Source organism: Elephas maximus, chromosome 5, assembly GCF_024166365.1.
Source record: "Elephas maximus indicus isolate mEleMax1 chromosome 5, mEleMax1 primary haplotype, whole genome shotgun sequence".
Lineage (NCBI taxonomy): Eukaryota > Metazoa > Chordata > Mammalia > Proboscidea > Elephantidae > Elephas > Elephas maximus.
This window is the reverse complement of record NC_064823.1, coordinates 113,520,991-113,547,446: the sequence shown is the minus strand read 5'-3', so window position 1 is coordinate 113,547,446 and position 26,456 is coordinate 113,520,991. Positions and strand designations below refer to the sequence as shown.

Below are 26,456 nucleotides of genomic sequence, written 5' to 3'. Positions count from 1 at the left end.
TCAATTATAAATTATATCATCTTTAAGTAACTGGTATGTGTCAATTGGAAAATAATCGTGGTAGTAAACACAATGATTTATATGAGTTTCGAGAGCAATAGGCTATTCTTTATCTTCATCTTTTTCACATACTTTTAAATTTTATTTTCATTTTTAGAATTTTTCAAAATTAAGAAAAAAATCCTATTTCAGTGTAATAGCCAATGTTTTGAGGTGTATGCTGAACCTTTGTTCCTCTTCAACAAGCACTTCCTCTTGAAGAGAGGTGGCCCAGCAGCTGTGCTGATCTTTCTTCCTCTAGGTAATACAGCTGATCAGTCCAAACTGCTACCATCAAAGTTATTTTGCTCAAGAATTTGAAGTGAATTACATAGGCACTGAGTCTTGTTATTACATCACTGTATCAGAGAAGTTCAAAACCCAGTTCCTACCATTCATGAGTTCAGGGGATTTAATACTTACTTGCAATTGACTGAGACATCTTATATCCTTTCTTTGAATTCCTTCTGTCTCTGAACTAGCTTTAAGTTACTCTTAATCAAATTGAGCTGTGGTTGAGTTATTGGCTTTGAGTGAGGAAGGTTACTATCATACCTTACCTTCAACACCACATAAAGTTACACAAAGGAGTTACGAAAGTCAATATAATTACTGGATATGATACCAAAATATTAAAAAAGAGAAATGGGGTACAGTTAAAAAAAATTAGAGAATTATAAACATTTCCCCCCTAAGGTACAGATTAATTGTCTAGAATGGATCAGATTTTGAGATAAGCCTTAAGGTGACTTCTGTACATACTTATTGTGAAACCTTACTATAAACTGTGGTTGCAGAGAGTCTGGTTTAAGTAAGCTGTAGGCATAATGACTTTTAAATATTGAGAAATTATTTCATTTCTCCACTTATCCGGCATCTCATGAAGCTAGCCTCCAAATAGTTAAGTACAAAGGTAGTTCCAAATCGATATGCTTCAATTATTACTTTAGTTCTTTATATTATTCTTTAAGACACAATTTAGAAATTTCCTATAAAATTATTTTTATTGACTTACATAATATTATATCAAGCACCATTTCTGGAATAAGGTGAATTTTCTAGGTAAATGAACCTCCAATAATTAAACTCCAAAATATTCACTGTAAAGATTAGAAAAAAATAATAATGCTCACTTTCCTATTTTCTTAAAGCAAGAACACTGGATATAAACCAACATTTTCTCAATGAACAACTGAGGGATTAAGGCACCATTTTTTACTACTTGCATTTTGTTTTCCATTTTTATAGTTTTCTATCTGCATTTGAATTCTTCTAAGAGTGAATATTGACCTTAGAAGAATTCAAACGCAGATAGGAAACTATAACAATGGAAAACAAAATACAAGTAGTAAAAAATGGTGCCTGAGCATATAAAACCTTTTCCATTCGAAAATGTAACAATCTTCATGGTATACTATTATCATTCTAGTACTTACTGCTTTAGTAGCAGTTTCCTTGGCTTTACATTTTAAAGATGAGGCAAAATTTCTAATGCCATAGATGCCTTTTGGAATTTCAGTTCCCACCTTTCTGATTCTTTTAGGGCAAAGGTGACATGAATGCTTCCGTTTCTACCATGCTTCTATTTGTATGATTTTGAGCGCCTGGCCTATAGGGTCACTATGAGTCAGAACTGACTCAAAGGCAACAGGTTTGGGTTTTTTTGTTTTTTGTTTTTTTTTGCCTATAAATTGACTGGTATTGGGGAAAAAATGGATGAATGCTGTTGGAACATTTAATATGATGTTGGCTACAATTTCACTGAGATGTGAATTTGAAGCTATTAAACTCATCCCACTATTAGAGCATATTTTCTCTCCAGACAAATATTAGCAAAAACGTATTACTATAGATATTTTTTAAAATATTTGACTAAAAAGTATAAGTTGCAAGTGATAATCATAATAGTTCCTTTTTTATATACTTATATTGTATGTAAATAACTACAAGGATACCAAAAAACCAAACCAAACCTGTGGCCATCAAGTCGATTCCAACTCATAGCAACCTTATAGGTCAGAGTAGAACTGCCCCTTCCAAGGAGCTCCCGGTAGATTTGAACTGCTAGCCTTTTTGGTTAGCAGCTGTAGCATTTAACCATTACGCCACCAGAGTTTCCAACTGCAAGGATACAGAGTTTATATATGTTTTTATTTTATAAACTTATTCATGGGGTCTGATTCAAATCTCTGTTTTCTTTTGGAGATCTCTGCTAGTAAATTTAAGTAACATCGACCCTTATATAATGAAGTATTCATTCTTGAGATTTTATTATTCTAGTTAATCAATTAAAATTACTATCTTTGATTGCTTAGAATAATAAAATCTCAAGAATGAATGCCTTGTTCTTGAGATTTTATTATTCTAATTAATCAGTTAAAATTACTGTCTTACTTTGATTGCTGAGAATAATAAAATCTCAAGAATGAATGCTTTGTTATTTAAGGGTTGATATTGTTACTTAAAAATACTGTATTATGTGAAAAACTGAACATGGAATGATAATTTAATTTTATGGTGGTTCATTCTTTTCTTTCATAACATAGACTAAACTAAAAGCTATGAACTAGCAAGCAGAGATCTCCAAAAGAAAACAGAGATTTGAATCAGACCCCATGAATAGGTTTATAAAATAAAAACATATATCAACATAGCTGTAGAGGAGTCCTGATGACGCAGTGGTTAAGTGCTCAGTTGCTAACCAAAATGTCAGCAGCTGGAACCCACCAGCCACAACTTGGGAGAAAGACCTGGTGATCTGCTCCCGTAAAGATTACAGCCTAGGAATCCTCATGGGCCATTTCTACCATGTCCTACAGGGTCTCTCTGAGTCAGAATCTAATGGATGGCACACGACAACAACAGAGTAGAATCACTTGGGAACTTAAGAAAAATTCTGATAGTTCCTCCATACTCGAGATTCTGATTTACTTGGTCTTGGGACTATTTTGTTTGAAAAACTTCTCAGGTTAGTCTAGAGTTGAGAACTGTAGATGAGAAAGTTACCAGGCTGATAGAAACTGCTTCATTATAATAGCTTTTCTGATATTAAAAAAATGTTTAATTCCAGCAATAATCAAAAGAGAAACTCATTTAAACAAGATTGCCTTAAATTAAGAGAACAGATCCAACAAGCAAATTGTGCAAGATTTCTGGGTTTACAAATAGAATAATGGATTTAAGATTATCTAAAGAAAGGAAAATCTTAATTCATTTTATTTTATAGTTTCATGTAAACGTGACACTTTTTGTAATAGAATGTAGCCAATTTCTTGGGTGGACTTAAATTTTTCAGGACATCGCTTTCTTAAAGTGTTAAAGTGATCAACGTTAGTAATTAATGATCCTCCCCTCAGCCAAGACTAGAACATTCCAGGGCATGTTTACACCTTTCCTGTCAAACTACGACTCTGCGGTATAAAAAGAATTTTAAGAAACTAACAACACTTAAAATCGGCATTACAAAATACGGACGGTATGTTCCAGTATAAGAAAGCCACATTTACAATAAATTAAATTCTTAAAACATGTAATGATTCGAGTATAAAAAACACAATTTCCAGATCAAACATATTTAAATTAATTTTAATCAGTACAAAAAGATAACGTTTAGCATTGATTTGCATATAATTAAGCAGGATTTTTTTTTTTTTTTTTTTCCAATAGCAAGCAAAATGGCACATTCAATAAAGGTCAAATTGTCTTACATTTGTAAAAAATACTGACTTTTCCCAATGAAGACAAGGTCACAAATTACAAATATTATTAACTCCTGAATAGTTTTCTCCAACCAGAAAACTTACCATATTAGCATACCGTTACACAGAAAATTTCATATTTCTCATAATATGACTATTCAAAATTTAGTGTTGGAGCAATCATTGTGCAGTTTTCTGTGCATGTAATTTTATCATTAATCTGTAGCAAGGGGAACACATTTCATCCCATTTTGTTTTTTCTTATTTAGTAATGAATACGAAGCATTTTTAAGTTTCCAGGCACATCACCCCTAAAGGATGTATCTCACGAAAGCTCACATTCAATTTGGAGTATAACACCTGAATTTGGATCTATGCAGGTGAATCTCAAAAACAAACAGGCTACCAACAAACCTGAAATCAATTATGGCCTAGGTTCCCAAGATCAACAAGCAATTCAAGACTTATCCATGGATGGTAAAGTCTAATTCATGAAAAGTGTGGCTCCTTAGTTTAGTTTCAGTTAGGCCTTTCTAATTGTACATTAAGCTTCTTCACACATCATGCTGGGTTCAAAGCACAGCCAAGGGCTTCAACTACTATGTTGAGTGCTAATAAATAAGTAAATAAATGGGGAACAGATCTATAAGCAGTCATTTCTAAAGTTATTCTGTATCTAACTCCTTTATGTTCCCAGTATCATCTGTTTTCACCAATCCACTTTGTTGGAAGCGCTTGTCTAATTATGATAGACTTGCATTTTGGCAGCATGGTATGATAAAGAAAACCTAAAAAAAGAAGCATGAAAAACTAAAATTTTCACACCAACTAAACTTATTCAATATACACAGTCCCAAAACTTGTGTGTGTTTGAGGTCAAACCAGGCTTCTCTCTGCGAATAATAATTTGCAAGAAATTGTTTGATGAAATCAACATATCATAATCATTGTAATCTAGGGAGTTTTTAAAAAATTCAAAGTTCAAATGTCACAAAACCAATAATATGGTAAATAAAAACAAAACTTCTGTAACTAATATATCTGGCAAAATAAGAAAAAAAAATGGAAGAAAATAAAAGGGAGAGTGCTTATCATTTAGTGTGCTTAATCTGAGTCCAACATTTCTCATATGCTATTATTACCTATTTACCACAAAAACAAATATAGCCCTAAAAGCTAAACTGCAACCAATATTAATGAAGTTTTATTTAAACTAATTTTTTGTTTGTTGCAAAGCCCAGTGTGGTTTTTTTTAGTGTTTATTGGATTTTGTCTTGTAGAAAAGCAGAGTGGCCTTCTGATTGGATGAATGTTCCCCAAAAGGTGTGAATACAAAATTAAAGAAAAAAAAATTTTTTTTGTTTAGTTTTTTACTTTGCCTAGAATTTTTTTTTTTTTAGAATATAGGGTTGCTATGAGTCGGAATGGACTCAACAGCCCAGAACGACAACAATACATATGTTAGACTGGTGGTGCTGGTGTACTCTGTGGAAATTCTAGACTCCCAGATCAAGAATCACATAGAATTTATGATAAACTGTCCACAAAAAGATACTCAGAGAGACACTTAAACTCAAAAAGTAAGATATGAAACTGATCAGTAATGAATACAGATAACTTAGTATTCACAAATGAACCAGACAATTTTTAAAAGTGCTTTCACAAACCTCCATTGAGAAAGCGTGGAATTCAAAGATTGCCTGTCCTACCTTACCCATTAAACCCGTTGCCTTTGAGTCGATTCTAGCTCATAGCCACTCAATAGGACAGAGTAGAACTAACTGCTTCACAGGGGTTTCCAAGGCTATAATCTTTATGGAAGCAAACCGTCACATCTTTCTCCCCGGCAGCAGCTGGTGGATTTGAACCACAGACCTTTTGGTTAGCACCCGAGTGCTTAACCACTGTGCCACCAGGGCTCCTGCCTTACAAGTCAGAATTGAAGAAATCATTTTAAATTTTGTGGCTCAAAAGAACCAATTAGAAATACACAGGAAAAACATTTACACCGTGAAAACAAACCCATTGCCTTGGAGTCAGTTCTGACTCATAGTGACCCTACAGAACAGAGCAGAACTGCCCCATAGGATTTCCAAGGAGTGGCTGGTCCTATGGGGTTGTAATGAGTCAGAATTGACTCCATGGCAATGGATTTGGTTTGGTTTGGTTACTGACTAATTTAATAGCTGGTTTAATAAGAACTACATTTGTGATATAATGAAAATGAACAAGTCGGTCTTGGAAGAAATATAGCTAGTATGCTCCTTGCAAGTAAAGATTGAGAGGCTTCATCTCACATACTTTGGACATGTTGTCAGTAGTGACCAGTCCCTGGAGGACATCGTGCTTGGTAAAGTAGAGGGTCAGTGAGAAAGAGGAAGACCCTCGATGAGATGGATTGACACAGTGGCTGCAACAATGGGCTCAAACATAGCAATGATTGTGAGTATCGCTTAGGACCAGGCAGTATTTCGTTCTATGATACATAAGGTCTCTAGGAGTTGGAACCAACTCCACAACACCCAGCCACAATTACATTTGTGATGATATCCATTAATAAAATATTTAGGTTTTATATATTTATCTGTATTTCTCAAAATGCTCTTTCACACCTGGGAAGTAGAATTTTACTCTTGGAAATCATATATAGACAGAGGCACCTCTAATCAAACCTAAAACCTTATTAAAGATTCTTTGAGAATATTATTATACACTGAATCATAAACCTGGAAGTTGTTCATCCCTACTGATGCCCTCGTGGTGCAGTGGTTAAGCATTCGGCTGCTAACCAAAAGGTCAGCAGTTCGAATCCACCAGTCGCTCCTTGGAAACCCTATGGGGTAGTTCTACTCTGTCCTATAGGGTTGCTATGAGTTGAAATCAACCAGGCAGCAACGGGCAGTAGTAGTACCGGTGATATTAGCTGTTAAGTATTAACTACAGCACAGACACAGAGAGTGGTTTGAATTGGAGTATATAATGGTTTGTATAAAAAAAATTTCTTTATATAAACAGATTAAAAATAGAATATTTTAACTAAGTAAGATTGAAGACAGTGTTCTAAATATGTTGATAAATAAGAATTTTAAAGAAAGCCTGATGATACATGCTTGTTATAAGAAATAGATTTTAAATAACTTATACTTTTCCCAAATGCATTTCACATAAATTTTATCTATTTTAGTATCTTAAGCATAATGCTTATCTAGACAGAATCATGACTATTAAAATAGTTTTGTATGTACATATGCATTTATAATTTTCCCTCTTAAGAGCGAGAAAGGGAAAATAATTCACTTGTTTTAATTAGTAACACCCTGATTTTCCTTTGGGTTCTTTGAAGCTTCTTTCCTGGTTTATGAAGCACTGAATTTGTCTTTGATTATCATGGAAATATGAATGTTTAAATATTTAATGGAAAAGTTGTTATGCAGATATAAATTTTGATGTCATAAAGATTATGGATGTTATAGAACTTTATTAAATACTGTCTTTCATCTTTTTAAAATGTGAATTAAATAGAGGAAAAAAATGTCTCATCATAATCTTTTTGTCCACACTGTTGAGTGGTTCTGATATACTACCCATGGTTTCCAAGCATGCAGATGTTAAAAACAATCTCCCTCCCCCATTTAAATTTTAGGCTTCGTTGTGCTTTGGACTAATAACAAGGAAGCTCAGGGTGCCCATGAGACCTAAATTAGAAATAAATAAATGTCACTACAGGATAGTAATGGGCCACTTCATGAGTCCCTTGCAATTCTGAGTCTTTTCACATGAAAAAAAAAAAAATTAAACATCTGGCAATTGCTTCAAAAATATGCAGGTAGATTTAGGAGAGCCAAAAGGCAAATAACAAGAACTGTCTAATAAACATATTAATATGGCCCCAATTTTCAAATTAGTTAATAAATATTTCTGTTTCACAGGCACTGTCATGAGGGTATCCAGCATGGAGCATATGAAAGAGAAATTCTTAATAGATGCTGGAGAGCGATGACAAGGCAGAAGGTGATCTGAGCTACTTCCCTTCTCCTTTCGTTAGAATGTTATGTCTATAATGCAATGTCCATAATGCTTTGGTGCCCTTCTAGATCTCATGAGTATATTATGGCAGAGTTCAGTTCCCTCACCCAGGAATACAAAAATGCCTCATAAACACATGTGTGATACACGTATAGTTACGGAAGAAAAGAGTGAAATAATATCTTATATGTTATTTTTAAAAATAAATTATGAACTATTTTTGAAAAGAAAATTTTGGAAACATGGCTCAAGGGGATCACTTATCCAACCCTGAGATAAATTAGAAATAGAGAGATCCCTGAAAAAGACTGTTAAACATTATGACTGGCACTTTAAAAATCACTGAAGTTTTTAAAAACTGATTAAATGATTATATTAGTTTTCATTTCTATGTTCAAACAAATAAGAACATGGATAGCAGAATAAGAGCAAACAGCTACCATCTTAGCACACTAGTGATATATCACAGCTCATAAAACAACTCTTGGTGCTAAATTAAGTTACATTGTTTCATTTAATCTTTGATTTCAAGCCTTTGTAAGAATGAGATGCACTTTAATATTCAACTAAATTCCGTGGGTGTGATGTGACTGCTACTGACAACAACTGCAGGGAATAGCACACAGTAGGAAGTCAAAAATACCTGTTAAATAAATATTAGTTAAATCACAGCAGTAGCTATACAATGATGAGACTGTATCTATATATGTACATCTGTTTATCTACATTTGTACAGATTGTAACTCTTTATGTCAATGTACACTGCAGGAAATAGGTAGAATGCTTATGGGCCAATGAGACCAATGTTAGGATATTAAAAATGTGTCTCCTGAAAAAATGGCCTTGTTTTTGGCAAATCCATGTGGCGCTTGTGTTTCTAAACTGGTTTATGGAAGGGAACATAATTTTAAAGATCATGGTTCCATTAAATCACTTTCCATGGAGCATCCTTGTTCTTTCCATCAAAGCAAAAGCTACTTTTGACTTATCCAAACTTTAAAAGAATAAGAGATTTGTAAAAAAAATACACCAATGTTAGAGAAATAACAGAAAATCCTGATCCACGTTATTGGGACATCTGAACTATCAGGATGTCATTAGGCTCAAATAAGATTTTAACAATTGAAACTACAAATAACAATAAGGACAAAAACTTTTCTAGTCAACCTGCCATAAACTATTAAAATTGGTGCCATCAATGTAGGTACAGACCTTTGCCCAAGGTAGAGATGAGTCTTGTGTACTGTCCTACAGAAAATGTTATTTACAACTATTTTTACATATGTACATATTTATAAATGTGTAATTTACAGTCAGACATTAAAGGGCAATGCAGAGCTTATAATGGAAATATTTTTAAAAGTGTCTAATAGATGCATACCAAACGAAGCATTTTTATTGCTCACCTTCAAGCATTACATACTTTCTTAGACTACTGCACACTTTCCTAAACTTCACAGAAGGGCTATGCTATGTTTAAATGTATAAGAAAATAGGATATCTTCTATTTCACTGCATGAACAAAGGCCACATTTAAAAACTATTTAGATTAAAAAAAAAAACTTGTTATTGGAAGGTAATTAAAGAAATACATTTAGTGGCATATGTAACAAGTTTATTTTATTAAGGGTTATGGATTACCTTTTGTGAGGTCATTTTTAAAATGTGAAGGCTGTCTTCATGGCAAATTCTTTTAATAAAATGCATTTGTGACCTTGGTATTAATACAATCATGCAAAGCACATAATAGAATCACACTAAAACAAAGAAAATGAAAAAAATAAATAAAATAAAATGAGGCAAAGGAAAAGCAATTTTTGTTGTGATTTTGCTTATTTCCATAAGATACCCCTTTTATTAATTTTTGAACATACCTATTTATGCACTATATTCAAATACTGTACAAAACTGCAAGAAATGCCACTATTTGACTACTTATGTTCCTACAAAGACACCATCATAAACGTATACCTATTATTAAAAGTCAACTAATAACTGCTAATGTGTATGTGAATCAAAAGGATTTTAGATTTGCCAAAAACTTTGAATCAAGGCATGGCACACAGTTATTAAATTTTATTTGTATATTCCAGGGGCATAAACAGTATTTTTAAACTATTAAAAGAAAAATGTATATATTTTGTTGTTATTGTTGTTTGGTGCCATCGAGTCAATTTTGACTCATAGCAACCCAATCTGGCAGGACAGGACTGCCCCATAGGGTTTTCTTCTCTGTAATCTTTACAGAAGCAGATCATGTATTTCACCCATTAGTAACTACTAATTATATAAAATTGTAAGTTGTGGCTTCTCACTTACCTACCTGTACGTGTGACTGTCTTTTTAATTTGCAGTAACTACCTGTGTGTGGTTTTTAATTTAGCCCTGTTTGTGTGTGTGTGTGTGTGTATATGCGTGCGTATGCATTTTAAATAATCCACTATCTGTTGGTGATGTTTCAAAGTTTCAGATTAGAAAAATTCAGCTCTTACCAAAATCTCTTCTGGTATACAAAGGTGTTGTAAATTTGAGTCAGCGGAATTTAAGTCGTAATTTACAAAAGCGGATTTACATTAATTCTTAACTGAAAGAGCTGCTTTCAAGACAGAAAAATGTGCCAATTAACTGCCCTTTCCTTTAGAATTAGTGGCTTCTGGGTCCTGATGAAAAGAAGCCTTAAGGCAGAATTTGCAGTAAACAGGAAGGAAGAGAATCAGGTAAGTGCTCATCTATATACTGTGACACCTATGAATTCTCATCAGTGGGAGTTTTTGGCACAATTTTCTAATCCAATATGAATGTTGCTCCACAGTAGCCAAACTGGATGCTTTTTCCAGTCTCCAGCACCAAGAAAATTTAGCTGATCAATTTCAATACAACACATACCTGGAAAGAGTAAGACACTTTTTTTTTTTTTAAAGGTCTTTTCCAAAGATGAAAATGATTTGTTAGATTTCAATTATTACTTTCAAATAAGCTCAGAAGCTATAAATGTAATGACCATGACATTCCAATTGTTATTAAATTCTAGGCAGAATTAACATCCTGTCAAGAGGTGACCTGTAATTATTTAAGCTCAACATGCTGTAATGTGTACATGGCTGTAGATACTACACACAGTAATTAAAAGCTGATTTTCAATAATTTCTAGTTTTTCTTCTTTAGTGTGCCAAGCTTCCAATTACCTTTGCAGGGATTCTGAGCACTCAGGAGGGGAACTGATATTGCAGCTATCAGGCCCTGCTATTTAGAAGAATTTGTCTTTGAATGACAACCTTATCTTACATCATAATTAGGCAGCAGTAGAAAATACTCCATATTTAATGCCTCAAACAAAAGCATCCATTAAAGTGTGGTGTAGGTCCCCCATTTTCATCTCTGCTGAAGAAGAAATAAATCAGGACATGTGAAATCCACTTTAAACCAGTTCCTAGGTAACTCTTTTACAAGGCCATGGCTCCTTTGGCATGGGGTGCTTTCTGTCTGCCATTCCATGGGTTAGCAAATGCGTGACTCAATTAGAGATCTACCAGTAAGCTACATCACTATAGACATACTGTACATGTTGGTTCACAAATTAGCAGCTATTAGTCGGACTGTACATGGCAAAACAAACCGAGTTTAATGTTGCTCTATATCCCAAAGATAACCCTGGGTCTAGGTTCAAGGACTGAACCCTAATACAGGTTCCCTGTTTAAATATGTAGCCCAGTAAACTAAATTAAACGTACCAAACAAGACTGGGAAAACTATTCTAGACATTCTGTCAATTTTGCTAACACTGTTGAAGGTTTTCTTGGCTTCAGCTGGCTTGTTTTCCGGTTTCTTGTTAGGTTCTGGTGTGGTTGCGCTCTTGGAGATGGTGGAGAGAACTGGATCTTTTGAAAGATTTGGGGCATAATTGGCAACAGCCACCGCGTAAGCATTGTTCTGTATCATCACAGAGGCTTTCTCTTTTTTCTATTGAAAAACACAAGAAATCACAGAGTATGGGTTGAGCCAGCTACATACCATTTTCTGCAGGTAATTATCTTGATAAACATTGTTATCCATTAGAAAGAATGAATTTAGGAAGTTAAATAAAAAGGTTCTAAGTCCTAAAAACATGAGAACGAGGAAGGCCTCAGAGGAAAACCATTGGTACCATTTTCCTGGAGAACCATGCTTTGCTACTGACAACAACAAAACAAATAATCAAAAGATACAACTTTAATAAATGAGACAGTATTTTTGACTCTTAGGAGTCACTCAAATATTTGTTGAGTGGATTAAAAAGCAAAATATGAAAACATTTTAACAACAGAAATGATCACCTACAATGAATGATTCTAACTTGTGAATAAAGAAATTTAATTTCTGTAACTTCATAAAAGGATTCTCCTCCTCCTCGCTTTATGTCAAAATCATACAGCAATTGCTTTACTCAGATCATGGGAAACTGCAACTGTATGCAGATGGTAGTACAATAAATACTCAAAATACAGAAGAAAAATAAAATACAAACCTGGGTTTTTGCCTATCTCCTCCCACTCCTTCTTATAATTTTCAGTTTAGTTACAACCGGCCCTAGTTGGGTCTGCTGCCTAGACCAGGCAATACTCCTTTGTAGTCTCCCTGCTGCTTTTGACACAATCCAATCATAAGATACACTAAAGCCACAGGAATCTTTTTTAAAACATAAACTGGATTATGCCACTTCTCTGTTAAAATCTTTTAAACAGCATCCAATGGAACTTAGAATAAAACTAACACTTCTTCTCATGGCCTCTTTCCTTTGCTTATTACACACCAGTCCCAGGGGATGAATTTCAGTTTTTAGAGTATTTCCTTGCCTTGGTACCTTTGGTGATGTTAGTTCCTTAGCCGAATGCCTTCCCCTACCCCATCTTTCATATGACTACTTCTCCCTCACTGGGAACATTAGTGGTTCAGTGGTAGAATTCTCACTTTCTGTGTGGGAGATCTGGGTTTGATTCCCATCCAATGTACCTCAAATGCAGCCACCACTCGTCCATTACTGGAGGTTTGTGTGTTGTTATGATGCTGAATAGGTTTTAGTGGAGTTTCCAGACTAAGGCAGACTAGTAAGAAAGGCCTGGCAATCTACTTCCAAAAATCAGTCAATGAAAACCCTATGGATCACAATGGTCACGTCCGCAACCGATCATGGGGTTGGCTGGGGACCAGGCAGCATTTCATTCCATTGTGCATGGGCATTGTGTTACCTCAAGTCTAGGATAACTCAGTGGCAGCCAACAACAACAACAGCACTTTCTTCTCACCTTTTGGTTTCTATTTAAACATCATTTCCTCAGACAGGCCTTCCCCAACCACTCTAGCCAACCTATTCTCCATGCCCCAGATGTCCTTTCGTAGCACCCAGTTTCTTCCCGTCACGGCATTTTTCACTATGTGTGAATGCTTCCTCTACTTGTGTGATTGTTTCACTGATGTCTTCCTTCCCTAAATTCTATGAAGGCCAGCGCCAGTTTTGTCTTGTTAAGCTTAGTAACATTAGCACTCAGCATGATGCCTTCCACCAGGTAGGCACAAAATAAACTGAAAAACCAAATTCATTATCATCAAGTTGATTCTAATGCATAGAGGCCCTATATGACAGAGGAGAATTGCCCCACAGGGTTCCAAAGTTGTAATCTTTACAGAAGCAGACTGCCACATCTTTCTCCTGCAGAGTGGCACATAATAAGTAGTTCAATTAATGAAACCTGAAAATATAAAGAGTATTTACCTGCATTTCTATGCTAATATAAGGAGCCCTGGTAGTGCAATGGTTAAGTGTTTGGCTACTAACCAAAATGTTTGCAGTGCAAATTCAACAGCAGCTCTGCAGGAGAAGAGACCTGGCAATCTGCTCCCAGAAAGATTTCAACCTAGGAAACCCTAAGGGCAGTTAACCAAAAAAAACCAAGCCCACTGCTGTCGAGTCAATTCTGACTCATAGCGACTGTACAGGATAGAGTAGAACTGCCCCACAGGGTTTCCAAGGAGCGCCTGGTGGATTTGAACTGCTGGCCTTTTGGTTAGCAGCCATAGCACTTAACCACTATGCAACCAGGGTTTCCAGTTATACCCTGTCATATAGGGTCATGATGAGTTGGAATCGACTTGATGGTACACAAAACACACACACACACAAACACACACCAATATAAATGAATTATTTGTTATCTAAATGCAAACAAAATTCAGCCAACATTTAATTATCCAAAATAGTGAGGTTTACAGGAGAGATTGCCCTAGAACAAACTTTGGAGTATTAGTTAATTTGAATTAAGAATTCTCAAAATGTTCAAGTAAAATCAGATAAGAAATGGGCTCTGAAAGCCCAGGAGGATCTGCAAACGTGCCTGGGTTTCCCAGTTCTTCTTCTCCTTTCCCCTCCTACTAATGAAGCTTCCACCCAGGCCTGGCTGGAGTATAAAAGGAGAAGGAGTAAGAAATCACCATTTGTAACTTTATAAAACCAAACCAAACCCATTGCCACTGAGTCGATTACAGTTCATAGCGAGCCTATAGGATGGAGTAGAACTGCCCCATATGGTTTCCAAGGCTGTAAATCTTTACAGAAGCAGACTGCCACATCTTTCTGTCATGGAGAAGCTGGTGGGTTCAAACCACCAAACTTTTAGTTAGCAGCCAAGCACTTAACCACTGTGTCAAGAACCCAGTGGTTGGTACCTGTAATTTCTTATCATTTCATTGAATGAAGGGCAGGGCATACCTATGGTGCCACACCATAACAATTCCTAGCCACTGCTCAGCATAGGCTTTTCTTAGCAGCTCCAATTTTTATAGTTATTTTACAAATAACTTACTAAGTTATTTTAAAGAAGAAAACAACTCCTCTTACCACACTTCAAAATAATTACTTCAAATCTACACTAAAGCACACTGTTCCTATCTATTTAAAATTAAAATCATCTATATGTTTTTTGGGTTTTATATGGAAAAAATATCATTTGATTCATAACTGACTTACAACTGTAAGGATTTCTGAAGCAAAAGATAAAGTCCACACAATCCACTCTGTGGAAGCCCTGGTGGCGTAGTGGTTAAGAACTACAGCTGCTAACCAAAAGGTCGGCAGTTCGAATCCGCCAGGTGCTCCTTGGAAACGCTATGGAGCAGTTCTACTCTGTCATACAGGTTTGCTGTAAGTCGGAATCGACTAGACGGCAATGGGGTATGGGGGTTAATGCATTCTGTTACTGTTTTTTGTAAGATATAGGTCTGTTAGTGCCACAGCAAAGACTCTGTACTATTGACAAGAGATAGTACCATGTCCCATCTCCTACCAACTTCTACTAACAATAACCAGCTTAAGAGGATGTGTATAACAAATACCTCTTTAAATACTACACAGACCTCAGATCAAGCCACATCATCAGCAGGCTGCATACTTTATTTAGTGTAATCCTTGGTTTACATTCAGACCCTTGAAGAAAAATAGTCCAATGAAACCTATTGCATTAACTGTTCAAAACAGTACTTGCTGCTTCCCATTAGGGTTTTTTTTTTTTTTAAGTCCAGGTCCCTGAAAATTTTTTTTTCTTTTGAGAACTAGGCAAATTCTAATAATTCATACTACCTAACTTCCCATATGCTAATTTTAACTCCCTGAAATAATTAATTCTGTATTTCTACTTTAAAGCACTTAGATAGACCATTTAGTATCATTTGAAGAGTAAAATCAGGTAGAGTTGAAAATATGCACAAGTATAGGCTGGGTTCCTGAAGTAAAGAGAAGAATGTTAAAAGGTAATGAAAACAGATAAAAGGAGAATGGGGGAATTGAAAGCAACCTGGCACTGCTATTTTCCATTAATTTTAAGTGACTCTCATGGTTTTTGCTACCTTTACATGGATGATTGACACATTTATCTCTTTCCAGATTTCAAAACCACCGTTTCACTAGAATTCTCCAGCTATATGTCCCACAGGTACTTAAAACTTAAAATATCCAGAAATGAATTCACCTTACTCTCACTCCCAGCCCAAATCTGTATACCCTCCCTGGCCTCTGAATGGAACCATAAGAGAGACAGAAACTGGTAAATAACTCCAACTGGTCCCCAAGTCTTGCAGGTTTTACCTCACCATCACTAGGCTAACAATGACTCAGCTCAGAGTCACTACTCAGATGTCACTTCCCCATGCCTGCATTAAGAACCCCTTCCATGAGCTTTCACGGCACCCCAGTGCTTGCTTTTACAATGGCATATATATGTATTACTTCTATTTTTTATAGGGTCCTTGAAGGCATAGACTGTGTACTGTAAAGCTCCTAGCATAGCTCCTGGCACACAGCAGGCTCAAAAACTGTTTGCTCGATAAATAAATGAATGATGTACTAGGATGATTACTATGATCTATCCATCTATCATCCATCCATCCATCCATCCATCCATCCATCCATCCATCCATCCATCCATCCATCCATCCATCCATCCATCCACCCATCCACACATCCATCCATCTAATATAAAGAATATATTTAATAGAATATAATAACTTATGTTAGATTAATAAAAACATAATTCAGTATTTATTCCATAATTCCATTATTTTGTTTTCCTGAAAGTCCTCTGTTTTATCATCTATGGATGTGGGAGACTGGGAATTAATAAAATTTAGCTCAAAAATAAATTAAAAAACAATGTATTTGGAAGTTGTTTTACTTATGATTGAGAGTTATATATGTGGGAGAGGGGATGTGGCTTAATATAGCATCAATAAATGCTATATTTTTTATGTACTATGTGGATAAAGGAAACCCTGGTGGTGTAGTGGTTAAGTGCTATGGCTGCGAACCAAAGGGTCCGCAGTTCGAATCCGCCAGGTGCTCCTTGGAAACTCTATGGCGCAGTTCTACTCTGTCCTATAGGGTTGCTATGAGTCAGAATTGACTTGACGGCACTGGGTTTGGTTTTTGGTGATATCTGGATAAAGGGGAACAAACTATGTTGTTATAGAGCTTTTTGACACTGTCACTAAAGTGGAATGAAAGGGAATATAACCCACATCAATTTAATTTTCTATTTTTAAATGATATTTATAGGATTTAGGCTACTTTGAGATTATTACTTTATTAATGTTTCTGAATATGTACTAAAACTGTCAAGTCTGGAAAATTCCTGATTAACAGAAATCAAAACGTCTTATACCATGATGGCAAACCAACTTGACTTCCTTAGCATAGTAGAGAAAATAATTTGCTAATTACTTGAGCAAAAGCTGAATGTAGAATATAGTCACCTATTAGAGAAGGTGAACTGGCAAATGAATTAAATAACAATCACATAGTTTTACAGTTGTAAAGAATCTCAGAGATTATTCCCTCCAATAAGGAAATGAGACTCTCATGTCAAACACTAAATATACGACTTTGGAGAAAACTCAGGCCTCCTAAGTCTCAATCTGGGCTCTTTCTACCACACCATGTTGTAATTTTGCAGTTATGTGGCTACTAGACAGCCCGCTACTTGTAAAAGAACAGTATGCTCCCTGGTCAGTTAATGCTACTGTGAAGTGTCTGTTAACTGTCCTAACTAGAAAAGTGATACTCACAGAAGACTGTCTGAAGGTTATACAGTCCATCCACTTCTCTAAGTACTCCAAAGTCTCTCCTTGGATTAAACTGGGCCATGAGAAAGCTATATATACACTTGGACCATATTAGCTTAGCTCCTTGAAGAATTGCTTTCACTGAGTTGTATGTTAATGTAATGCCTTCACCTTTTATTGAAAGGGACTACAAGAAACGTCAATATGAAATTCACTATGATGTTTATTCGGAAAATGTTAACATTTCTTGCTAAAGTACCCAGTTTTCCCTATATAAAACCCATGAAAGATATATATATGGTCCCTCTCAAAGGAGAATTCAGTGTAAAGGAAGATTTTCTCTGAGGAAATTTATGCTTCCATTTTTTTGGTTAAAGAAAAAAAAAACTTTACAGTTATTATGGGTTACAGTTATTATGCTTGCCCAAGATGTGGCAGTCTGTTTCTGTGAAGATTACAGCCTCGGAATCCCTATGGGGCAGTTCTACTCTGTCCTATAGGGCTGCAATGTGTTGGAATTGACTCAGTGGCAACAAGTTTGGTTTTATTCATCACGTAAATGAGAATATGAGAGGGATATATTCTTGGACCATATTTGATTAGTTTGTTAATTGACTTCAATAATTCATTAAAGAGCTAAAGAGTTAAATGATAAAATTTATGATTTAGAAAGACAAATCTGGTATTAATATAGAGGATGGATTAGAAGAAGTCAAGTATGGAGTCAGCAAGTAGTAAAGAGTCTATTAAAATGGCGAGGGCTTGATGTAAGGCACGTATGAAGAGAATAGATAAAATCTGATGACTGCATAGATGTTGAAGGATACTTCCAAGTGGTTGGCATGTGAGATTAGGTTGAACAATTAACTGACATATTTTTTTTATGGGTTACTGATGAATAACTAGATGTGGGCAGGGGAAAGGTATAAAGTCAACTTAGGAGGTTTTATTTTTATTTTTATTTTTTGTTTGTTTCTTTGACCTTTTTTTTTAAGTGTAGAGACTGAGGTGTTATATTCAAATTGAAATGTCTAGGGAACAGGTTGGATGCATGATCCCTGAAGTTAAAAAACAAAGGTGTGGAAAATAGGCATAGGTAATAACCATGGAAATGAAGATAAAACTGTGGGTTGTAGATTTTGATTTGGTAATTACTTCATTAATTTATACAGTATTTACTGAGTAATATGTGTAAGACACTGCAAAAGGCCAGGGATAAATGATTTACTAAAATAAAAGTGGTTACTGTTATCATGATAAGTGAAGGAGTAGAGGCATGAATATGCAATTACAATCTGTGGCAACAGCTATACTGCAAAAGCGCAAGGTAGTACACATGCTTACAATGGGAATCTAATCAGCTGGGGTAGGGGAGCTCCAAAAATTCCTGAATAATTGATATTTGTGCTGAGGATGAGTAGGAATTACCTGGTTTGGGAATGAAAATGGTGAGCAGTATGTAGCGTTGTAGATATTCCTGCAAACCTTGTCAATAAAATCCTTAAAGTGAGACATGCACAGTGAATAGTAAATTTTAAAGCCAGGATAAAAGAAAGCTAAAATAATTGTCTTTGAGGGTAAATAAGAACAGATGTTGCATCCACTGTGAACTCCAAAAGAGAATCGCAAAGCACAGAATGAGCAGTGGAAGGGTGTGAGGGAAGAAAACTAATATTCTGAGAACTGCTTTAATGAGAAAAGAAGTGAAATGGCATTCCTCAGCATAATAGTAGAAAGGCTCAATAAGGAACCAGTGAGACAATAAAAAATTACTATCTGATCTGAAAATGTGGAGGTTATTGGTACCCTTCAGTTACAGGAGTCAAAATGGAAAGGAAATCAGATTACGGTGGATTGAGAACTGAATTGAATGTGAGAAGACAGCATTGGAGGTAATGCTTTCAGGAAGCTCAAATGGCGAGCAACAGGGTAGAATCTGAGGATGTGGGAAGATGGTGGCAGAGGATCTGGAGAGAGTTTTGTATTTGCTTTTATTGTGAAGATTAAGGATCCTCATAAGATGACAGAAAGAAGACAACTGAAAAGAAGGCAATTTTGATACAATAAAACAAACAAAGAAAAATAATAACTGATGGATCAAGGTTGAGAAATAAGCATTCCAGCGCTGAAGTGGAAGAATTAGTCCAGTGAAGGAATATGGGATATTAGGGAAGGGTCTAGAAGTACTTGTAGGTTTGCATAAGAAAATATCTTTGTATATAGAAGGGCATAAAAATTTGAGTTGGATCATTTTATCCAGCACTACATTTTTAGAATGGTAAGGTTTGGTTGTCCCAAGTTTAAGGCTATGGCAATTCATGCAAGAAGTAGTGTAATGTCTTGCCTAAGATCACAGAGCTAGGTAGTAAATGAGGAAAAAGGGCAAAAATCCTTGTCTCCTTTTTATATAGGGCTCAAAAGCAGCTTGACTGAATCCATCAAAAGTGGATTTATCTATTTTCAAAAACTAACTTAAGAGCACGATTTACATGTAAACTGTATGTTAAATACGTACTTCTTTTTTTCAAACATACAATGTTGATATGTATCTCAGTGATTATTTTCAGGAGGCAAATTAATACTTGCCAGCTTACAAACTTTTAAGAACTTTTCATATACTCTTTGGATTGACAGATAATTTAACTGTGTTTATTAACTTCAAAAGCAGAGGATTCTCATCACTCCCTAGGTGGTTAGTCTGAAAGGATAACCTGTGGTTAAAAACCCCATATTTCAACAAAAGAGAAAGAGGAAATGAAATGCATGGCTGATTGCCTCCATCACCAACTACCTCTTATGCCAGAAGAACTGAATGCTCTGATCAAAGATTCCATAGAAGAATCCTGATCAAAAAGGAGAAAATGTAGAACAGAATTTCAAATTCTCATGGAACCCAGACTTTCTGCAGCCATTGAGGCTAGATGAACGCCAGAACCTATTGCTCTGAGATAATCTTTAAACCTAAACCAAAAATATTGCCTGAAGTCTTTAAGCCAAACAATAGTTTAGTAACTTAAGAACTGTACTCTTTTAAAAAACTAACCATATGGGATCAAATTGACAAGAGCACCCCAAAAGGTTAGATAGGAAACTTAGCAGGCAGTGAGTTTATGTTAATGGGGGGGAACAATTTGGAAAAGGAGAGTGAGAATGGTCGCACAACTTGAAGAATGTAATCCACGTCAACGGATTGTACATGTAGAAATTGTTGAATTGGTGTATGTTCTGTTATGTATATTTCCAACAACAACTAATAAATTATTTAAAAATATATTTTAAAACAACTACAGAGGTAGACTGCCTGAAATATCTTTTAGGCAGATTGGCTAATTTGAAGGCACTCTACTTTTAATTCTCAGGACTTGGTTTTTTTCCAAGGTAGGTTTAGAAAATGTCTCCCAAAATTCATTTGAATCATAGAATTGGACTGATAAAGCCACTATTGTAAAGTTCCAAAAGCTTTTTCATGAAGGTAAGGAAGTTCTGTTATAAGTATTACATTCCCAGATTTAATGTTAGAAACACATTTATCCTTCATTCAACAAATATTTCTAAAGGGCCTACCACACACCGTACTAGGCACTCTAGCTACACAGATGTGAATGAGAACAAGCAGCGTGCTTAAAGTAATGATCCCTCTAACTTAATCATTAAGAACTGAAATAACATAAACAGTGCTACTTGTTTTGCTGAAAATTAAGTTGGAGCATCAATGATTTTTGACAAAGATTCATCTAGGTTATGTGTGATTTGACATGTGAGTAGACTTAAATCTGGTATTCACCAAAATTAGGTCATTACTTTTAGAAGGCACTACCAAAATGGTGCTTTCTCCATTTACAGGTATCTAAATTTTCCAAGTTGAAGGGTTGAGGATGTATATTATGGTATAGTAAGTCACAATGTCAATTTGATTGGCATATCGGCATATTGCAGCATAAAAAAAACCTGTAAATTTCTATTTGGGGAATTTATATCATACAAACATTGTAATTCATTTTAGGTGATACAGGTTACAAAGGAATATCTAGCACTGTATCTTTAAAAACATGTAATAATGAAAGTGCAGGTGTAACCAATATAGCTAAAAAGAAGTACTTGGATAAACAGCAATGAAAAAAGCAATATGCTATATAGAAAATGAAAACATAAATCAACAATAAAATGTAATGGAAATGTTGAAATAGCCTATAAAATTGATCTGAAAATTTTCTGCAGAGAAAGTTGATCATATTGCCTTAAACGTTTACTTGCTGATGCTGTTAACAGGCAAAATACAGCGTATAACGTGAAAAAAAAAGCACTCTTGTTAAAACTTCTTTAGCTTACAAAATTAAGGAAAAAAGAACAAGACTTTTAAACTATGAACACCCACTGTTTGTATGCTTAATCTGCAATATGGTCAGAGAAAGGAGGGAAAAAAAAAAACTACATTCAAATAACTGAAAAAGAAATCAAATCAGCAAGTATGTTATTCTGAGTTTAACAGAAGCAGCATTGAGGAAGACATATTGGTAAAGGAAACCCTCAAAGTAGAACGTTTTACTATTATTAAGAATACTCTGCATCTTACTGTGATATATCCAAAGCCTCCTTCTTAAGTAGATGAATAATAATCTATAGATAAGAAAGGAAACATCTGTTATCAATGCACATAACTCCCACTAGCTTCAGTACTTGAAATCAAAAAATGGACATGAATAATCCCCAAAGAAGTTAATCTTCAAATAACTTTTTCCTTAGAGGCTACAAGAGCAACATAAAATTTCTAGGCATTCCAGCACCTACTTACTTATTCCACGTGACACAGCGATGATAAAAGTACTGGCTGGGCTTTTACACCAGAGCACTAAATATGAGAAGAGGTGAGGAGCACTCAACCCATTGAGTATGGCCTGTAATTCTATAACAGGTAAATTTAGTGTCCACTTTTTCCCCAATCTTTTTATTATAAGGAAATGGATTGTTTAAAAGCATGAAGTAATGCTCTCACAGACAGATCTGGGTTCAAGTATACTTGCTAAACAGTTTTGTGAGCTTGGGCAAAGTACTAACTTTATTAAGCTTCAGTTTCCTCTTTGGAAAAAAATGGGAATTAAGATGACACCCCAGTAAGGTTGCTGTGAAGATGACATGAGACAGCATATTGAAAAAAAAAAAAAAACTTAGCACAGTGCTTGACACCTAGGCAGAGCTCACCAGATGCTTGGGGGTGATTTAACAGAAAGGTACTACTCCAAACACTCCTAAAGGATTTCAGGCCAGAACAAGAACACACTTTAAAAGAAATGTGTATGATTCTAATTCATTTCAACCTTTTTAAATGTGAATGTTATCAATGCCAACTTGTAGAAACATATGTTACAAGCTGATTATGTTAGGAGATTGTCTTATTTATAAGAACATTCTCACTTACCTTGTCATTTACCACACTCTTCCCATCCCAAGCCCAGCCTCTTTTGGTGAAGTAATTAACAGTTGCAAATTCAATTAGGGCAGAGAACACAAATGCATAGCAAACAGCAATAAACCAGTCCATGGCCGTTGCATAAGCCACTTTGGGGAGAGAATTCCGAGCACTGATGCTTAGGGTTGTCATTGTTAGCACAGTTGTTACTCCTGCAGAAGAAAAGACAGGAACCAAAAACATCAGCAGGTTCTAGCAGGACAAGATTGGAAGTGCGTGTGTGTTTTTTAAACATCTTTTCAGTGTCACTTTTAACCAGTTAAAAAAAAAATCTACCTGAAAGAAAACACAAAGTTAATGACCTTAAATGGTTATTATATTTCTTAAAGTAATGACTCTAAAAACACTGTCAAGTTTCACTTTTGTTCTGTATGAATCACCTTCTCTTTTTGTTTCTTAAATACGGTTGAGGTTACAAAGGCTGAAGCAGAATTTCCTATGAGGAAAAGTAGGCACTTTAAATCGACCTACTGCCGATTATCCTCAACTTAAAATAAACAAACAAAATAACGTTCACAAAGCCTCATGTTAATTTGTCCATCATTTATTTAAATTGCACGCTAAGCAATGGACAAGACAACTGCACCAGTGATCACTACGGAACCGTGATTAAGAAGTTCTTCATCAAAGTATAGCTATATAGTATGAAATTAATTCTGGAATGCTAAGCATTGTGAAGGAGTCCTGGTGGTGCACTAGTTAAGAGCTTGGCTGCTAACCAAAAGGTTGGCAGGTTGAATCTACCAGCCTCTCCTTGGAAACCCAATGGGGCAGTTCTACTCTGTCCTACAGGGTTGCTAATGGACTCGATGATAATGGGTTTTAAGAATTGTGAGGACACAATTTCTTTCTTAGTGAAGCTCACTGTCTATAGAAAATAAAACAAGCAGCTAAAAAATAAAGCCCTAGAAAAATGTAAATCACTGCTTTTAAAGAACTGCTAATACCTTTGTTGATTTAAAAACAACCTATTTTCTTTCACTCTATCCCTTGTTTGCCAGTAGTCAGGAAAGTCACAATTATTAAGGAAAAAAGAAGGAAATAACCAGGAGGTAGGCTGCCATACCAGCTCTCAAAATGTCTACAATCACCTGCTTTATCAGGGACCCAACAGAAGTTTAATTATGTACATAAGGGATCAGTTAATGTAAAAGAAAATTAAAGGTTAAAGAAATTTTCATTCATATTTTGAAGATGTTTGTATTTTAGAATAAAGCACCTGCTTTTATTTTTATTTTTTTCCTCAACTGCAATACAGTCTACTCCACTGCCTTGGAGTTGGTTCCGACTCATGGTGATCCCATATGTTACAGAGAACTGTGCTCCATAGGGTTTCTGGGTGCGGTCTTTACAAAAGCAGGTGGACAGGCCTTTCTTCCTGGGCACTACTGGGTTGGTTGGCACTGGCCAACTTTAGGGTAGCAGTCTAGCACAATCCATTTGTACTACTCAGGGACCTCTTACAACACAATTAGTGATTCAAAACTAGCAATAATTCTATTTAATCATGCGTGAACGCATCTGGGAATGTGATGGCAGTAGTAGGAATAAAGGTAGGAAAATAAATCTAGTTTACCTGCTGCTGAGTCAATACTAAAAATGTTTACAAAATCACAGCAAGCTTGTGCTTGAATACATCAAACTGCTCAAGGTTTAGAGTGGTAAAATGATTTCTTTTGAGACTCTGCTACAGAAAAATAAATTGAGTATAAGGCAGACACATGCACATAAACATACATGAACACACTATAGAAGATGCAAATGACAAGTCATTTGATATATGAAAATATATTCAACTTCACTAGCAGTCAAGGAAATGCAAACAAAGCAAAAATGTCTTTTTAGACAATACTATCAGCAAAATATGAGCAAAACTTTAAAGGGTCCATAGTATCTGGTACTGAGGAAGATGTGAGGCAACGTACACCCTCCTTCATAGAGATTATAAATTGATTCTACCTCTTTGGAAAGTTATTTGGCAACATCTCCTAATATTTTTTAACGGCTTCATAAACGTATAATCAACATACAATAAACTGTCTATATATAAAGTGTAAGTGTGACTACAATCAAGATAACAGCTATATCTGTCACCCCTATTGTAATCCTCCCTGCAACCCCCTTCTCATCCCCAGCCAACCACTGACATGCTTTCTGACACTATAAATCAGTATGCACTTTCTAGAATTATACATAAATGAACTTATACAGCGTGTGTACTTTTTTGTCTGGGATCATCATAATTACTTTGAAGTTTATCCGTTAGGTAGTGTGTATTTATAGTTCGTTGCCTTTTATTGTGGAGTAATATTTCATTGTATGATGTACTACAATTCGCTGACCCATGTATTGGTTGGTACTCATTCGGACTGCATGCATTTGGGGGCTGTTGCAAATAAAGCCTATGTACGGACATATGCTTTCATTTTTTTGAGTACTTTTGTTGCTATTTTTTATTAAGATGAAATTTAAATAATATAAAACTTACCATTTTAAGATGTACGGTATATTCACGGAAACCCTGGTGGTGTGGTGGTTAAGTGCTACGGCTGCTAACCAAAAGGTTAACAATTCAAATCTACCAGGCACTCCTTGGAAACTCTATGGGGCAGTTCTACTCTGTCCTGTAGGGTCGCTATGAGTTGGAATTGACTCGATGGCAGAGGGTGGGTATATTCACAATGTTGTGCAGGTATCACCACTATCTAATTCAAGGATATTTTAATCATTCCTAAAAGAAACCCCGTATCTGTTAGTTGTCACTCCCAATTCTGCCCTTCCACTAGGGCCTGGGAACCACTAAACTACCTTCAGTCTCTATGGATGTGCCTATACTGGACATTTCTTATAAATAAAATCACATAATACGTGACCTTTATGGCTTATTTTACTTAGCATGTTTTCAAGGTTCATCCATGTTGTAGCACGTCAAAACAAAAACAAAAAAACACAGTTGCTGTTGAGTTGATTCTGACTCCTGTGACCCCACCTGTGTCAGAATAGAGCCGTGCTCCACAGAATTTTCAACGGCTGTGACCCTTCAGAAGTAGATTGCCAGGCCTTTCTTCCAACATGCCTCTAGGTGGATTCAAACTGCCAAGCTTTCAGTGAGTAGCCGAGTGTTTAACCACTGTGCTACCTTTCTATGGCTGAATGTATCTCATTGTACACATACACCACATTTTGCTTATCCATTTGGACATTTGGGTAGTTTTCACCTTTTGGCTATTATAAATAATGCTGCTATGAGCATTAATGTACAATTTTTTGTTTGGACTTATGTTTTCGATTCTCTTGAGTACATACTAGGAGTGGAATTTCTGGATCATATGGTAACTCTATGTTTAATTTTTGAAGATATGTCAAGCTGTTTTCCACAAGGACTGTACCATTTCACACTCCCACCAGCAATGTATGAGGGTTCCAATTTCTTCACATCCTTGTCAACACTTGTTTTTGTCCATTTTTTATTTGTTTTATACTCATCCTAGTTATGTGAAGCGATACCTAATTGTGGTTTTGGTTTATATTTTCCAAATGCTTAATGGGCTTAATATTCCATTGCTATTGATAAGGTTTTCACTGGCTAATTTTTGCTAGAGGTCATTCAAAAGCGGTTGCAGCAATATAGTGACAGGGAA

The 26,456-nt window shown here is 35.5% G+C and overlaps 1 protein-coding gene across 1 annotated transcript in view; it reads right to left on the bottom strand.

The window, feature by feature from the left end:
- Window positions 1-11,365: 11,365 nt before the first annotated feature.
- Window positions 11,366-26,456, bottom strand: part of GABRA2 (gamma-aminobutyric acid type A receptor subunit alpha2) — a 182,762-nt gene continuing 167,671 nt past the window's right edge. The window contains exons 9-10 of the mRNA XM_049886312.1: window positions 22,765-22,967; window positions 11,366-11,723 (exon numbers count right to left, since the gene is read on the bottom strand). Coding sequence (XP_049742269.1) covers window positions 11,427-11,723; window positions 22,765-22,967 — 500 coding nt within the window. The 3' untranslated portion in view covers window positions 11,366-11,426. The remainder of the gene's footprint in view (window positions 11,724-22,764; window positions 22,968-26,456) is intronic.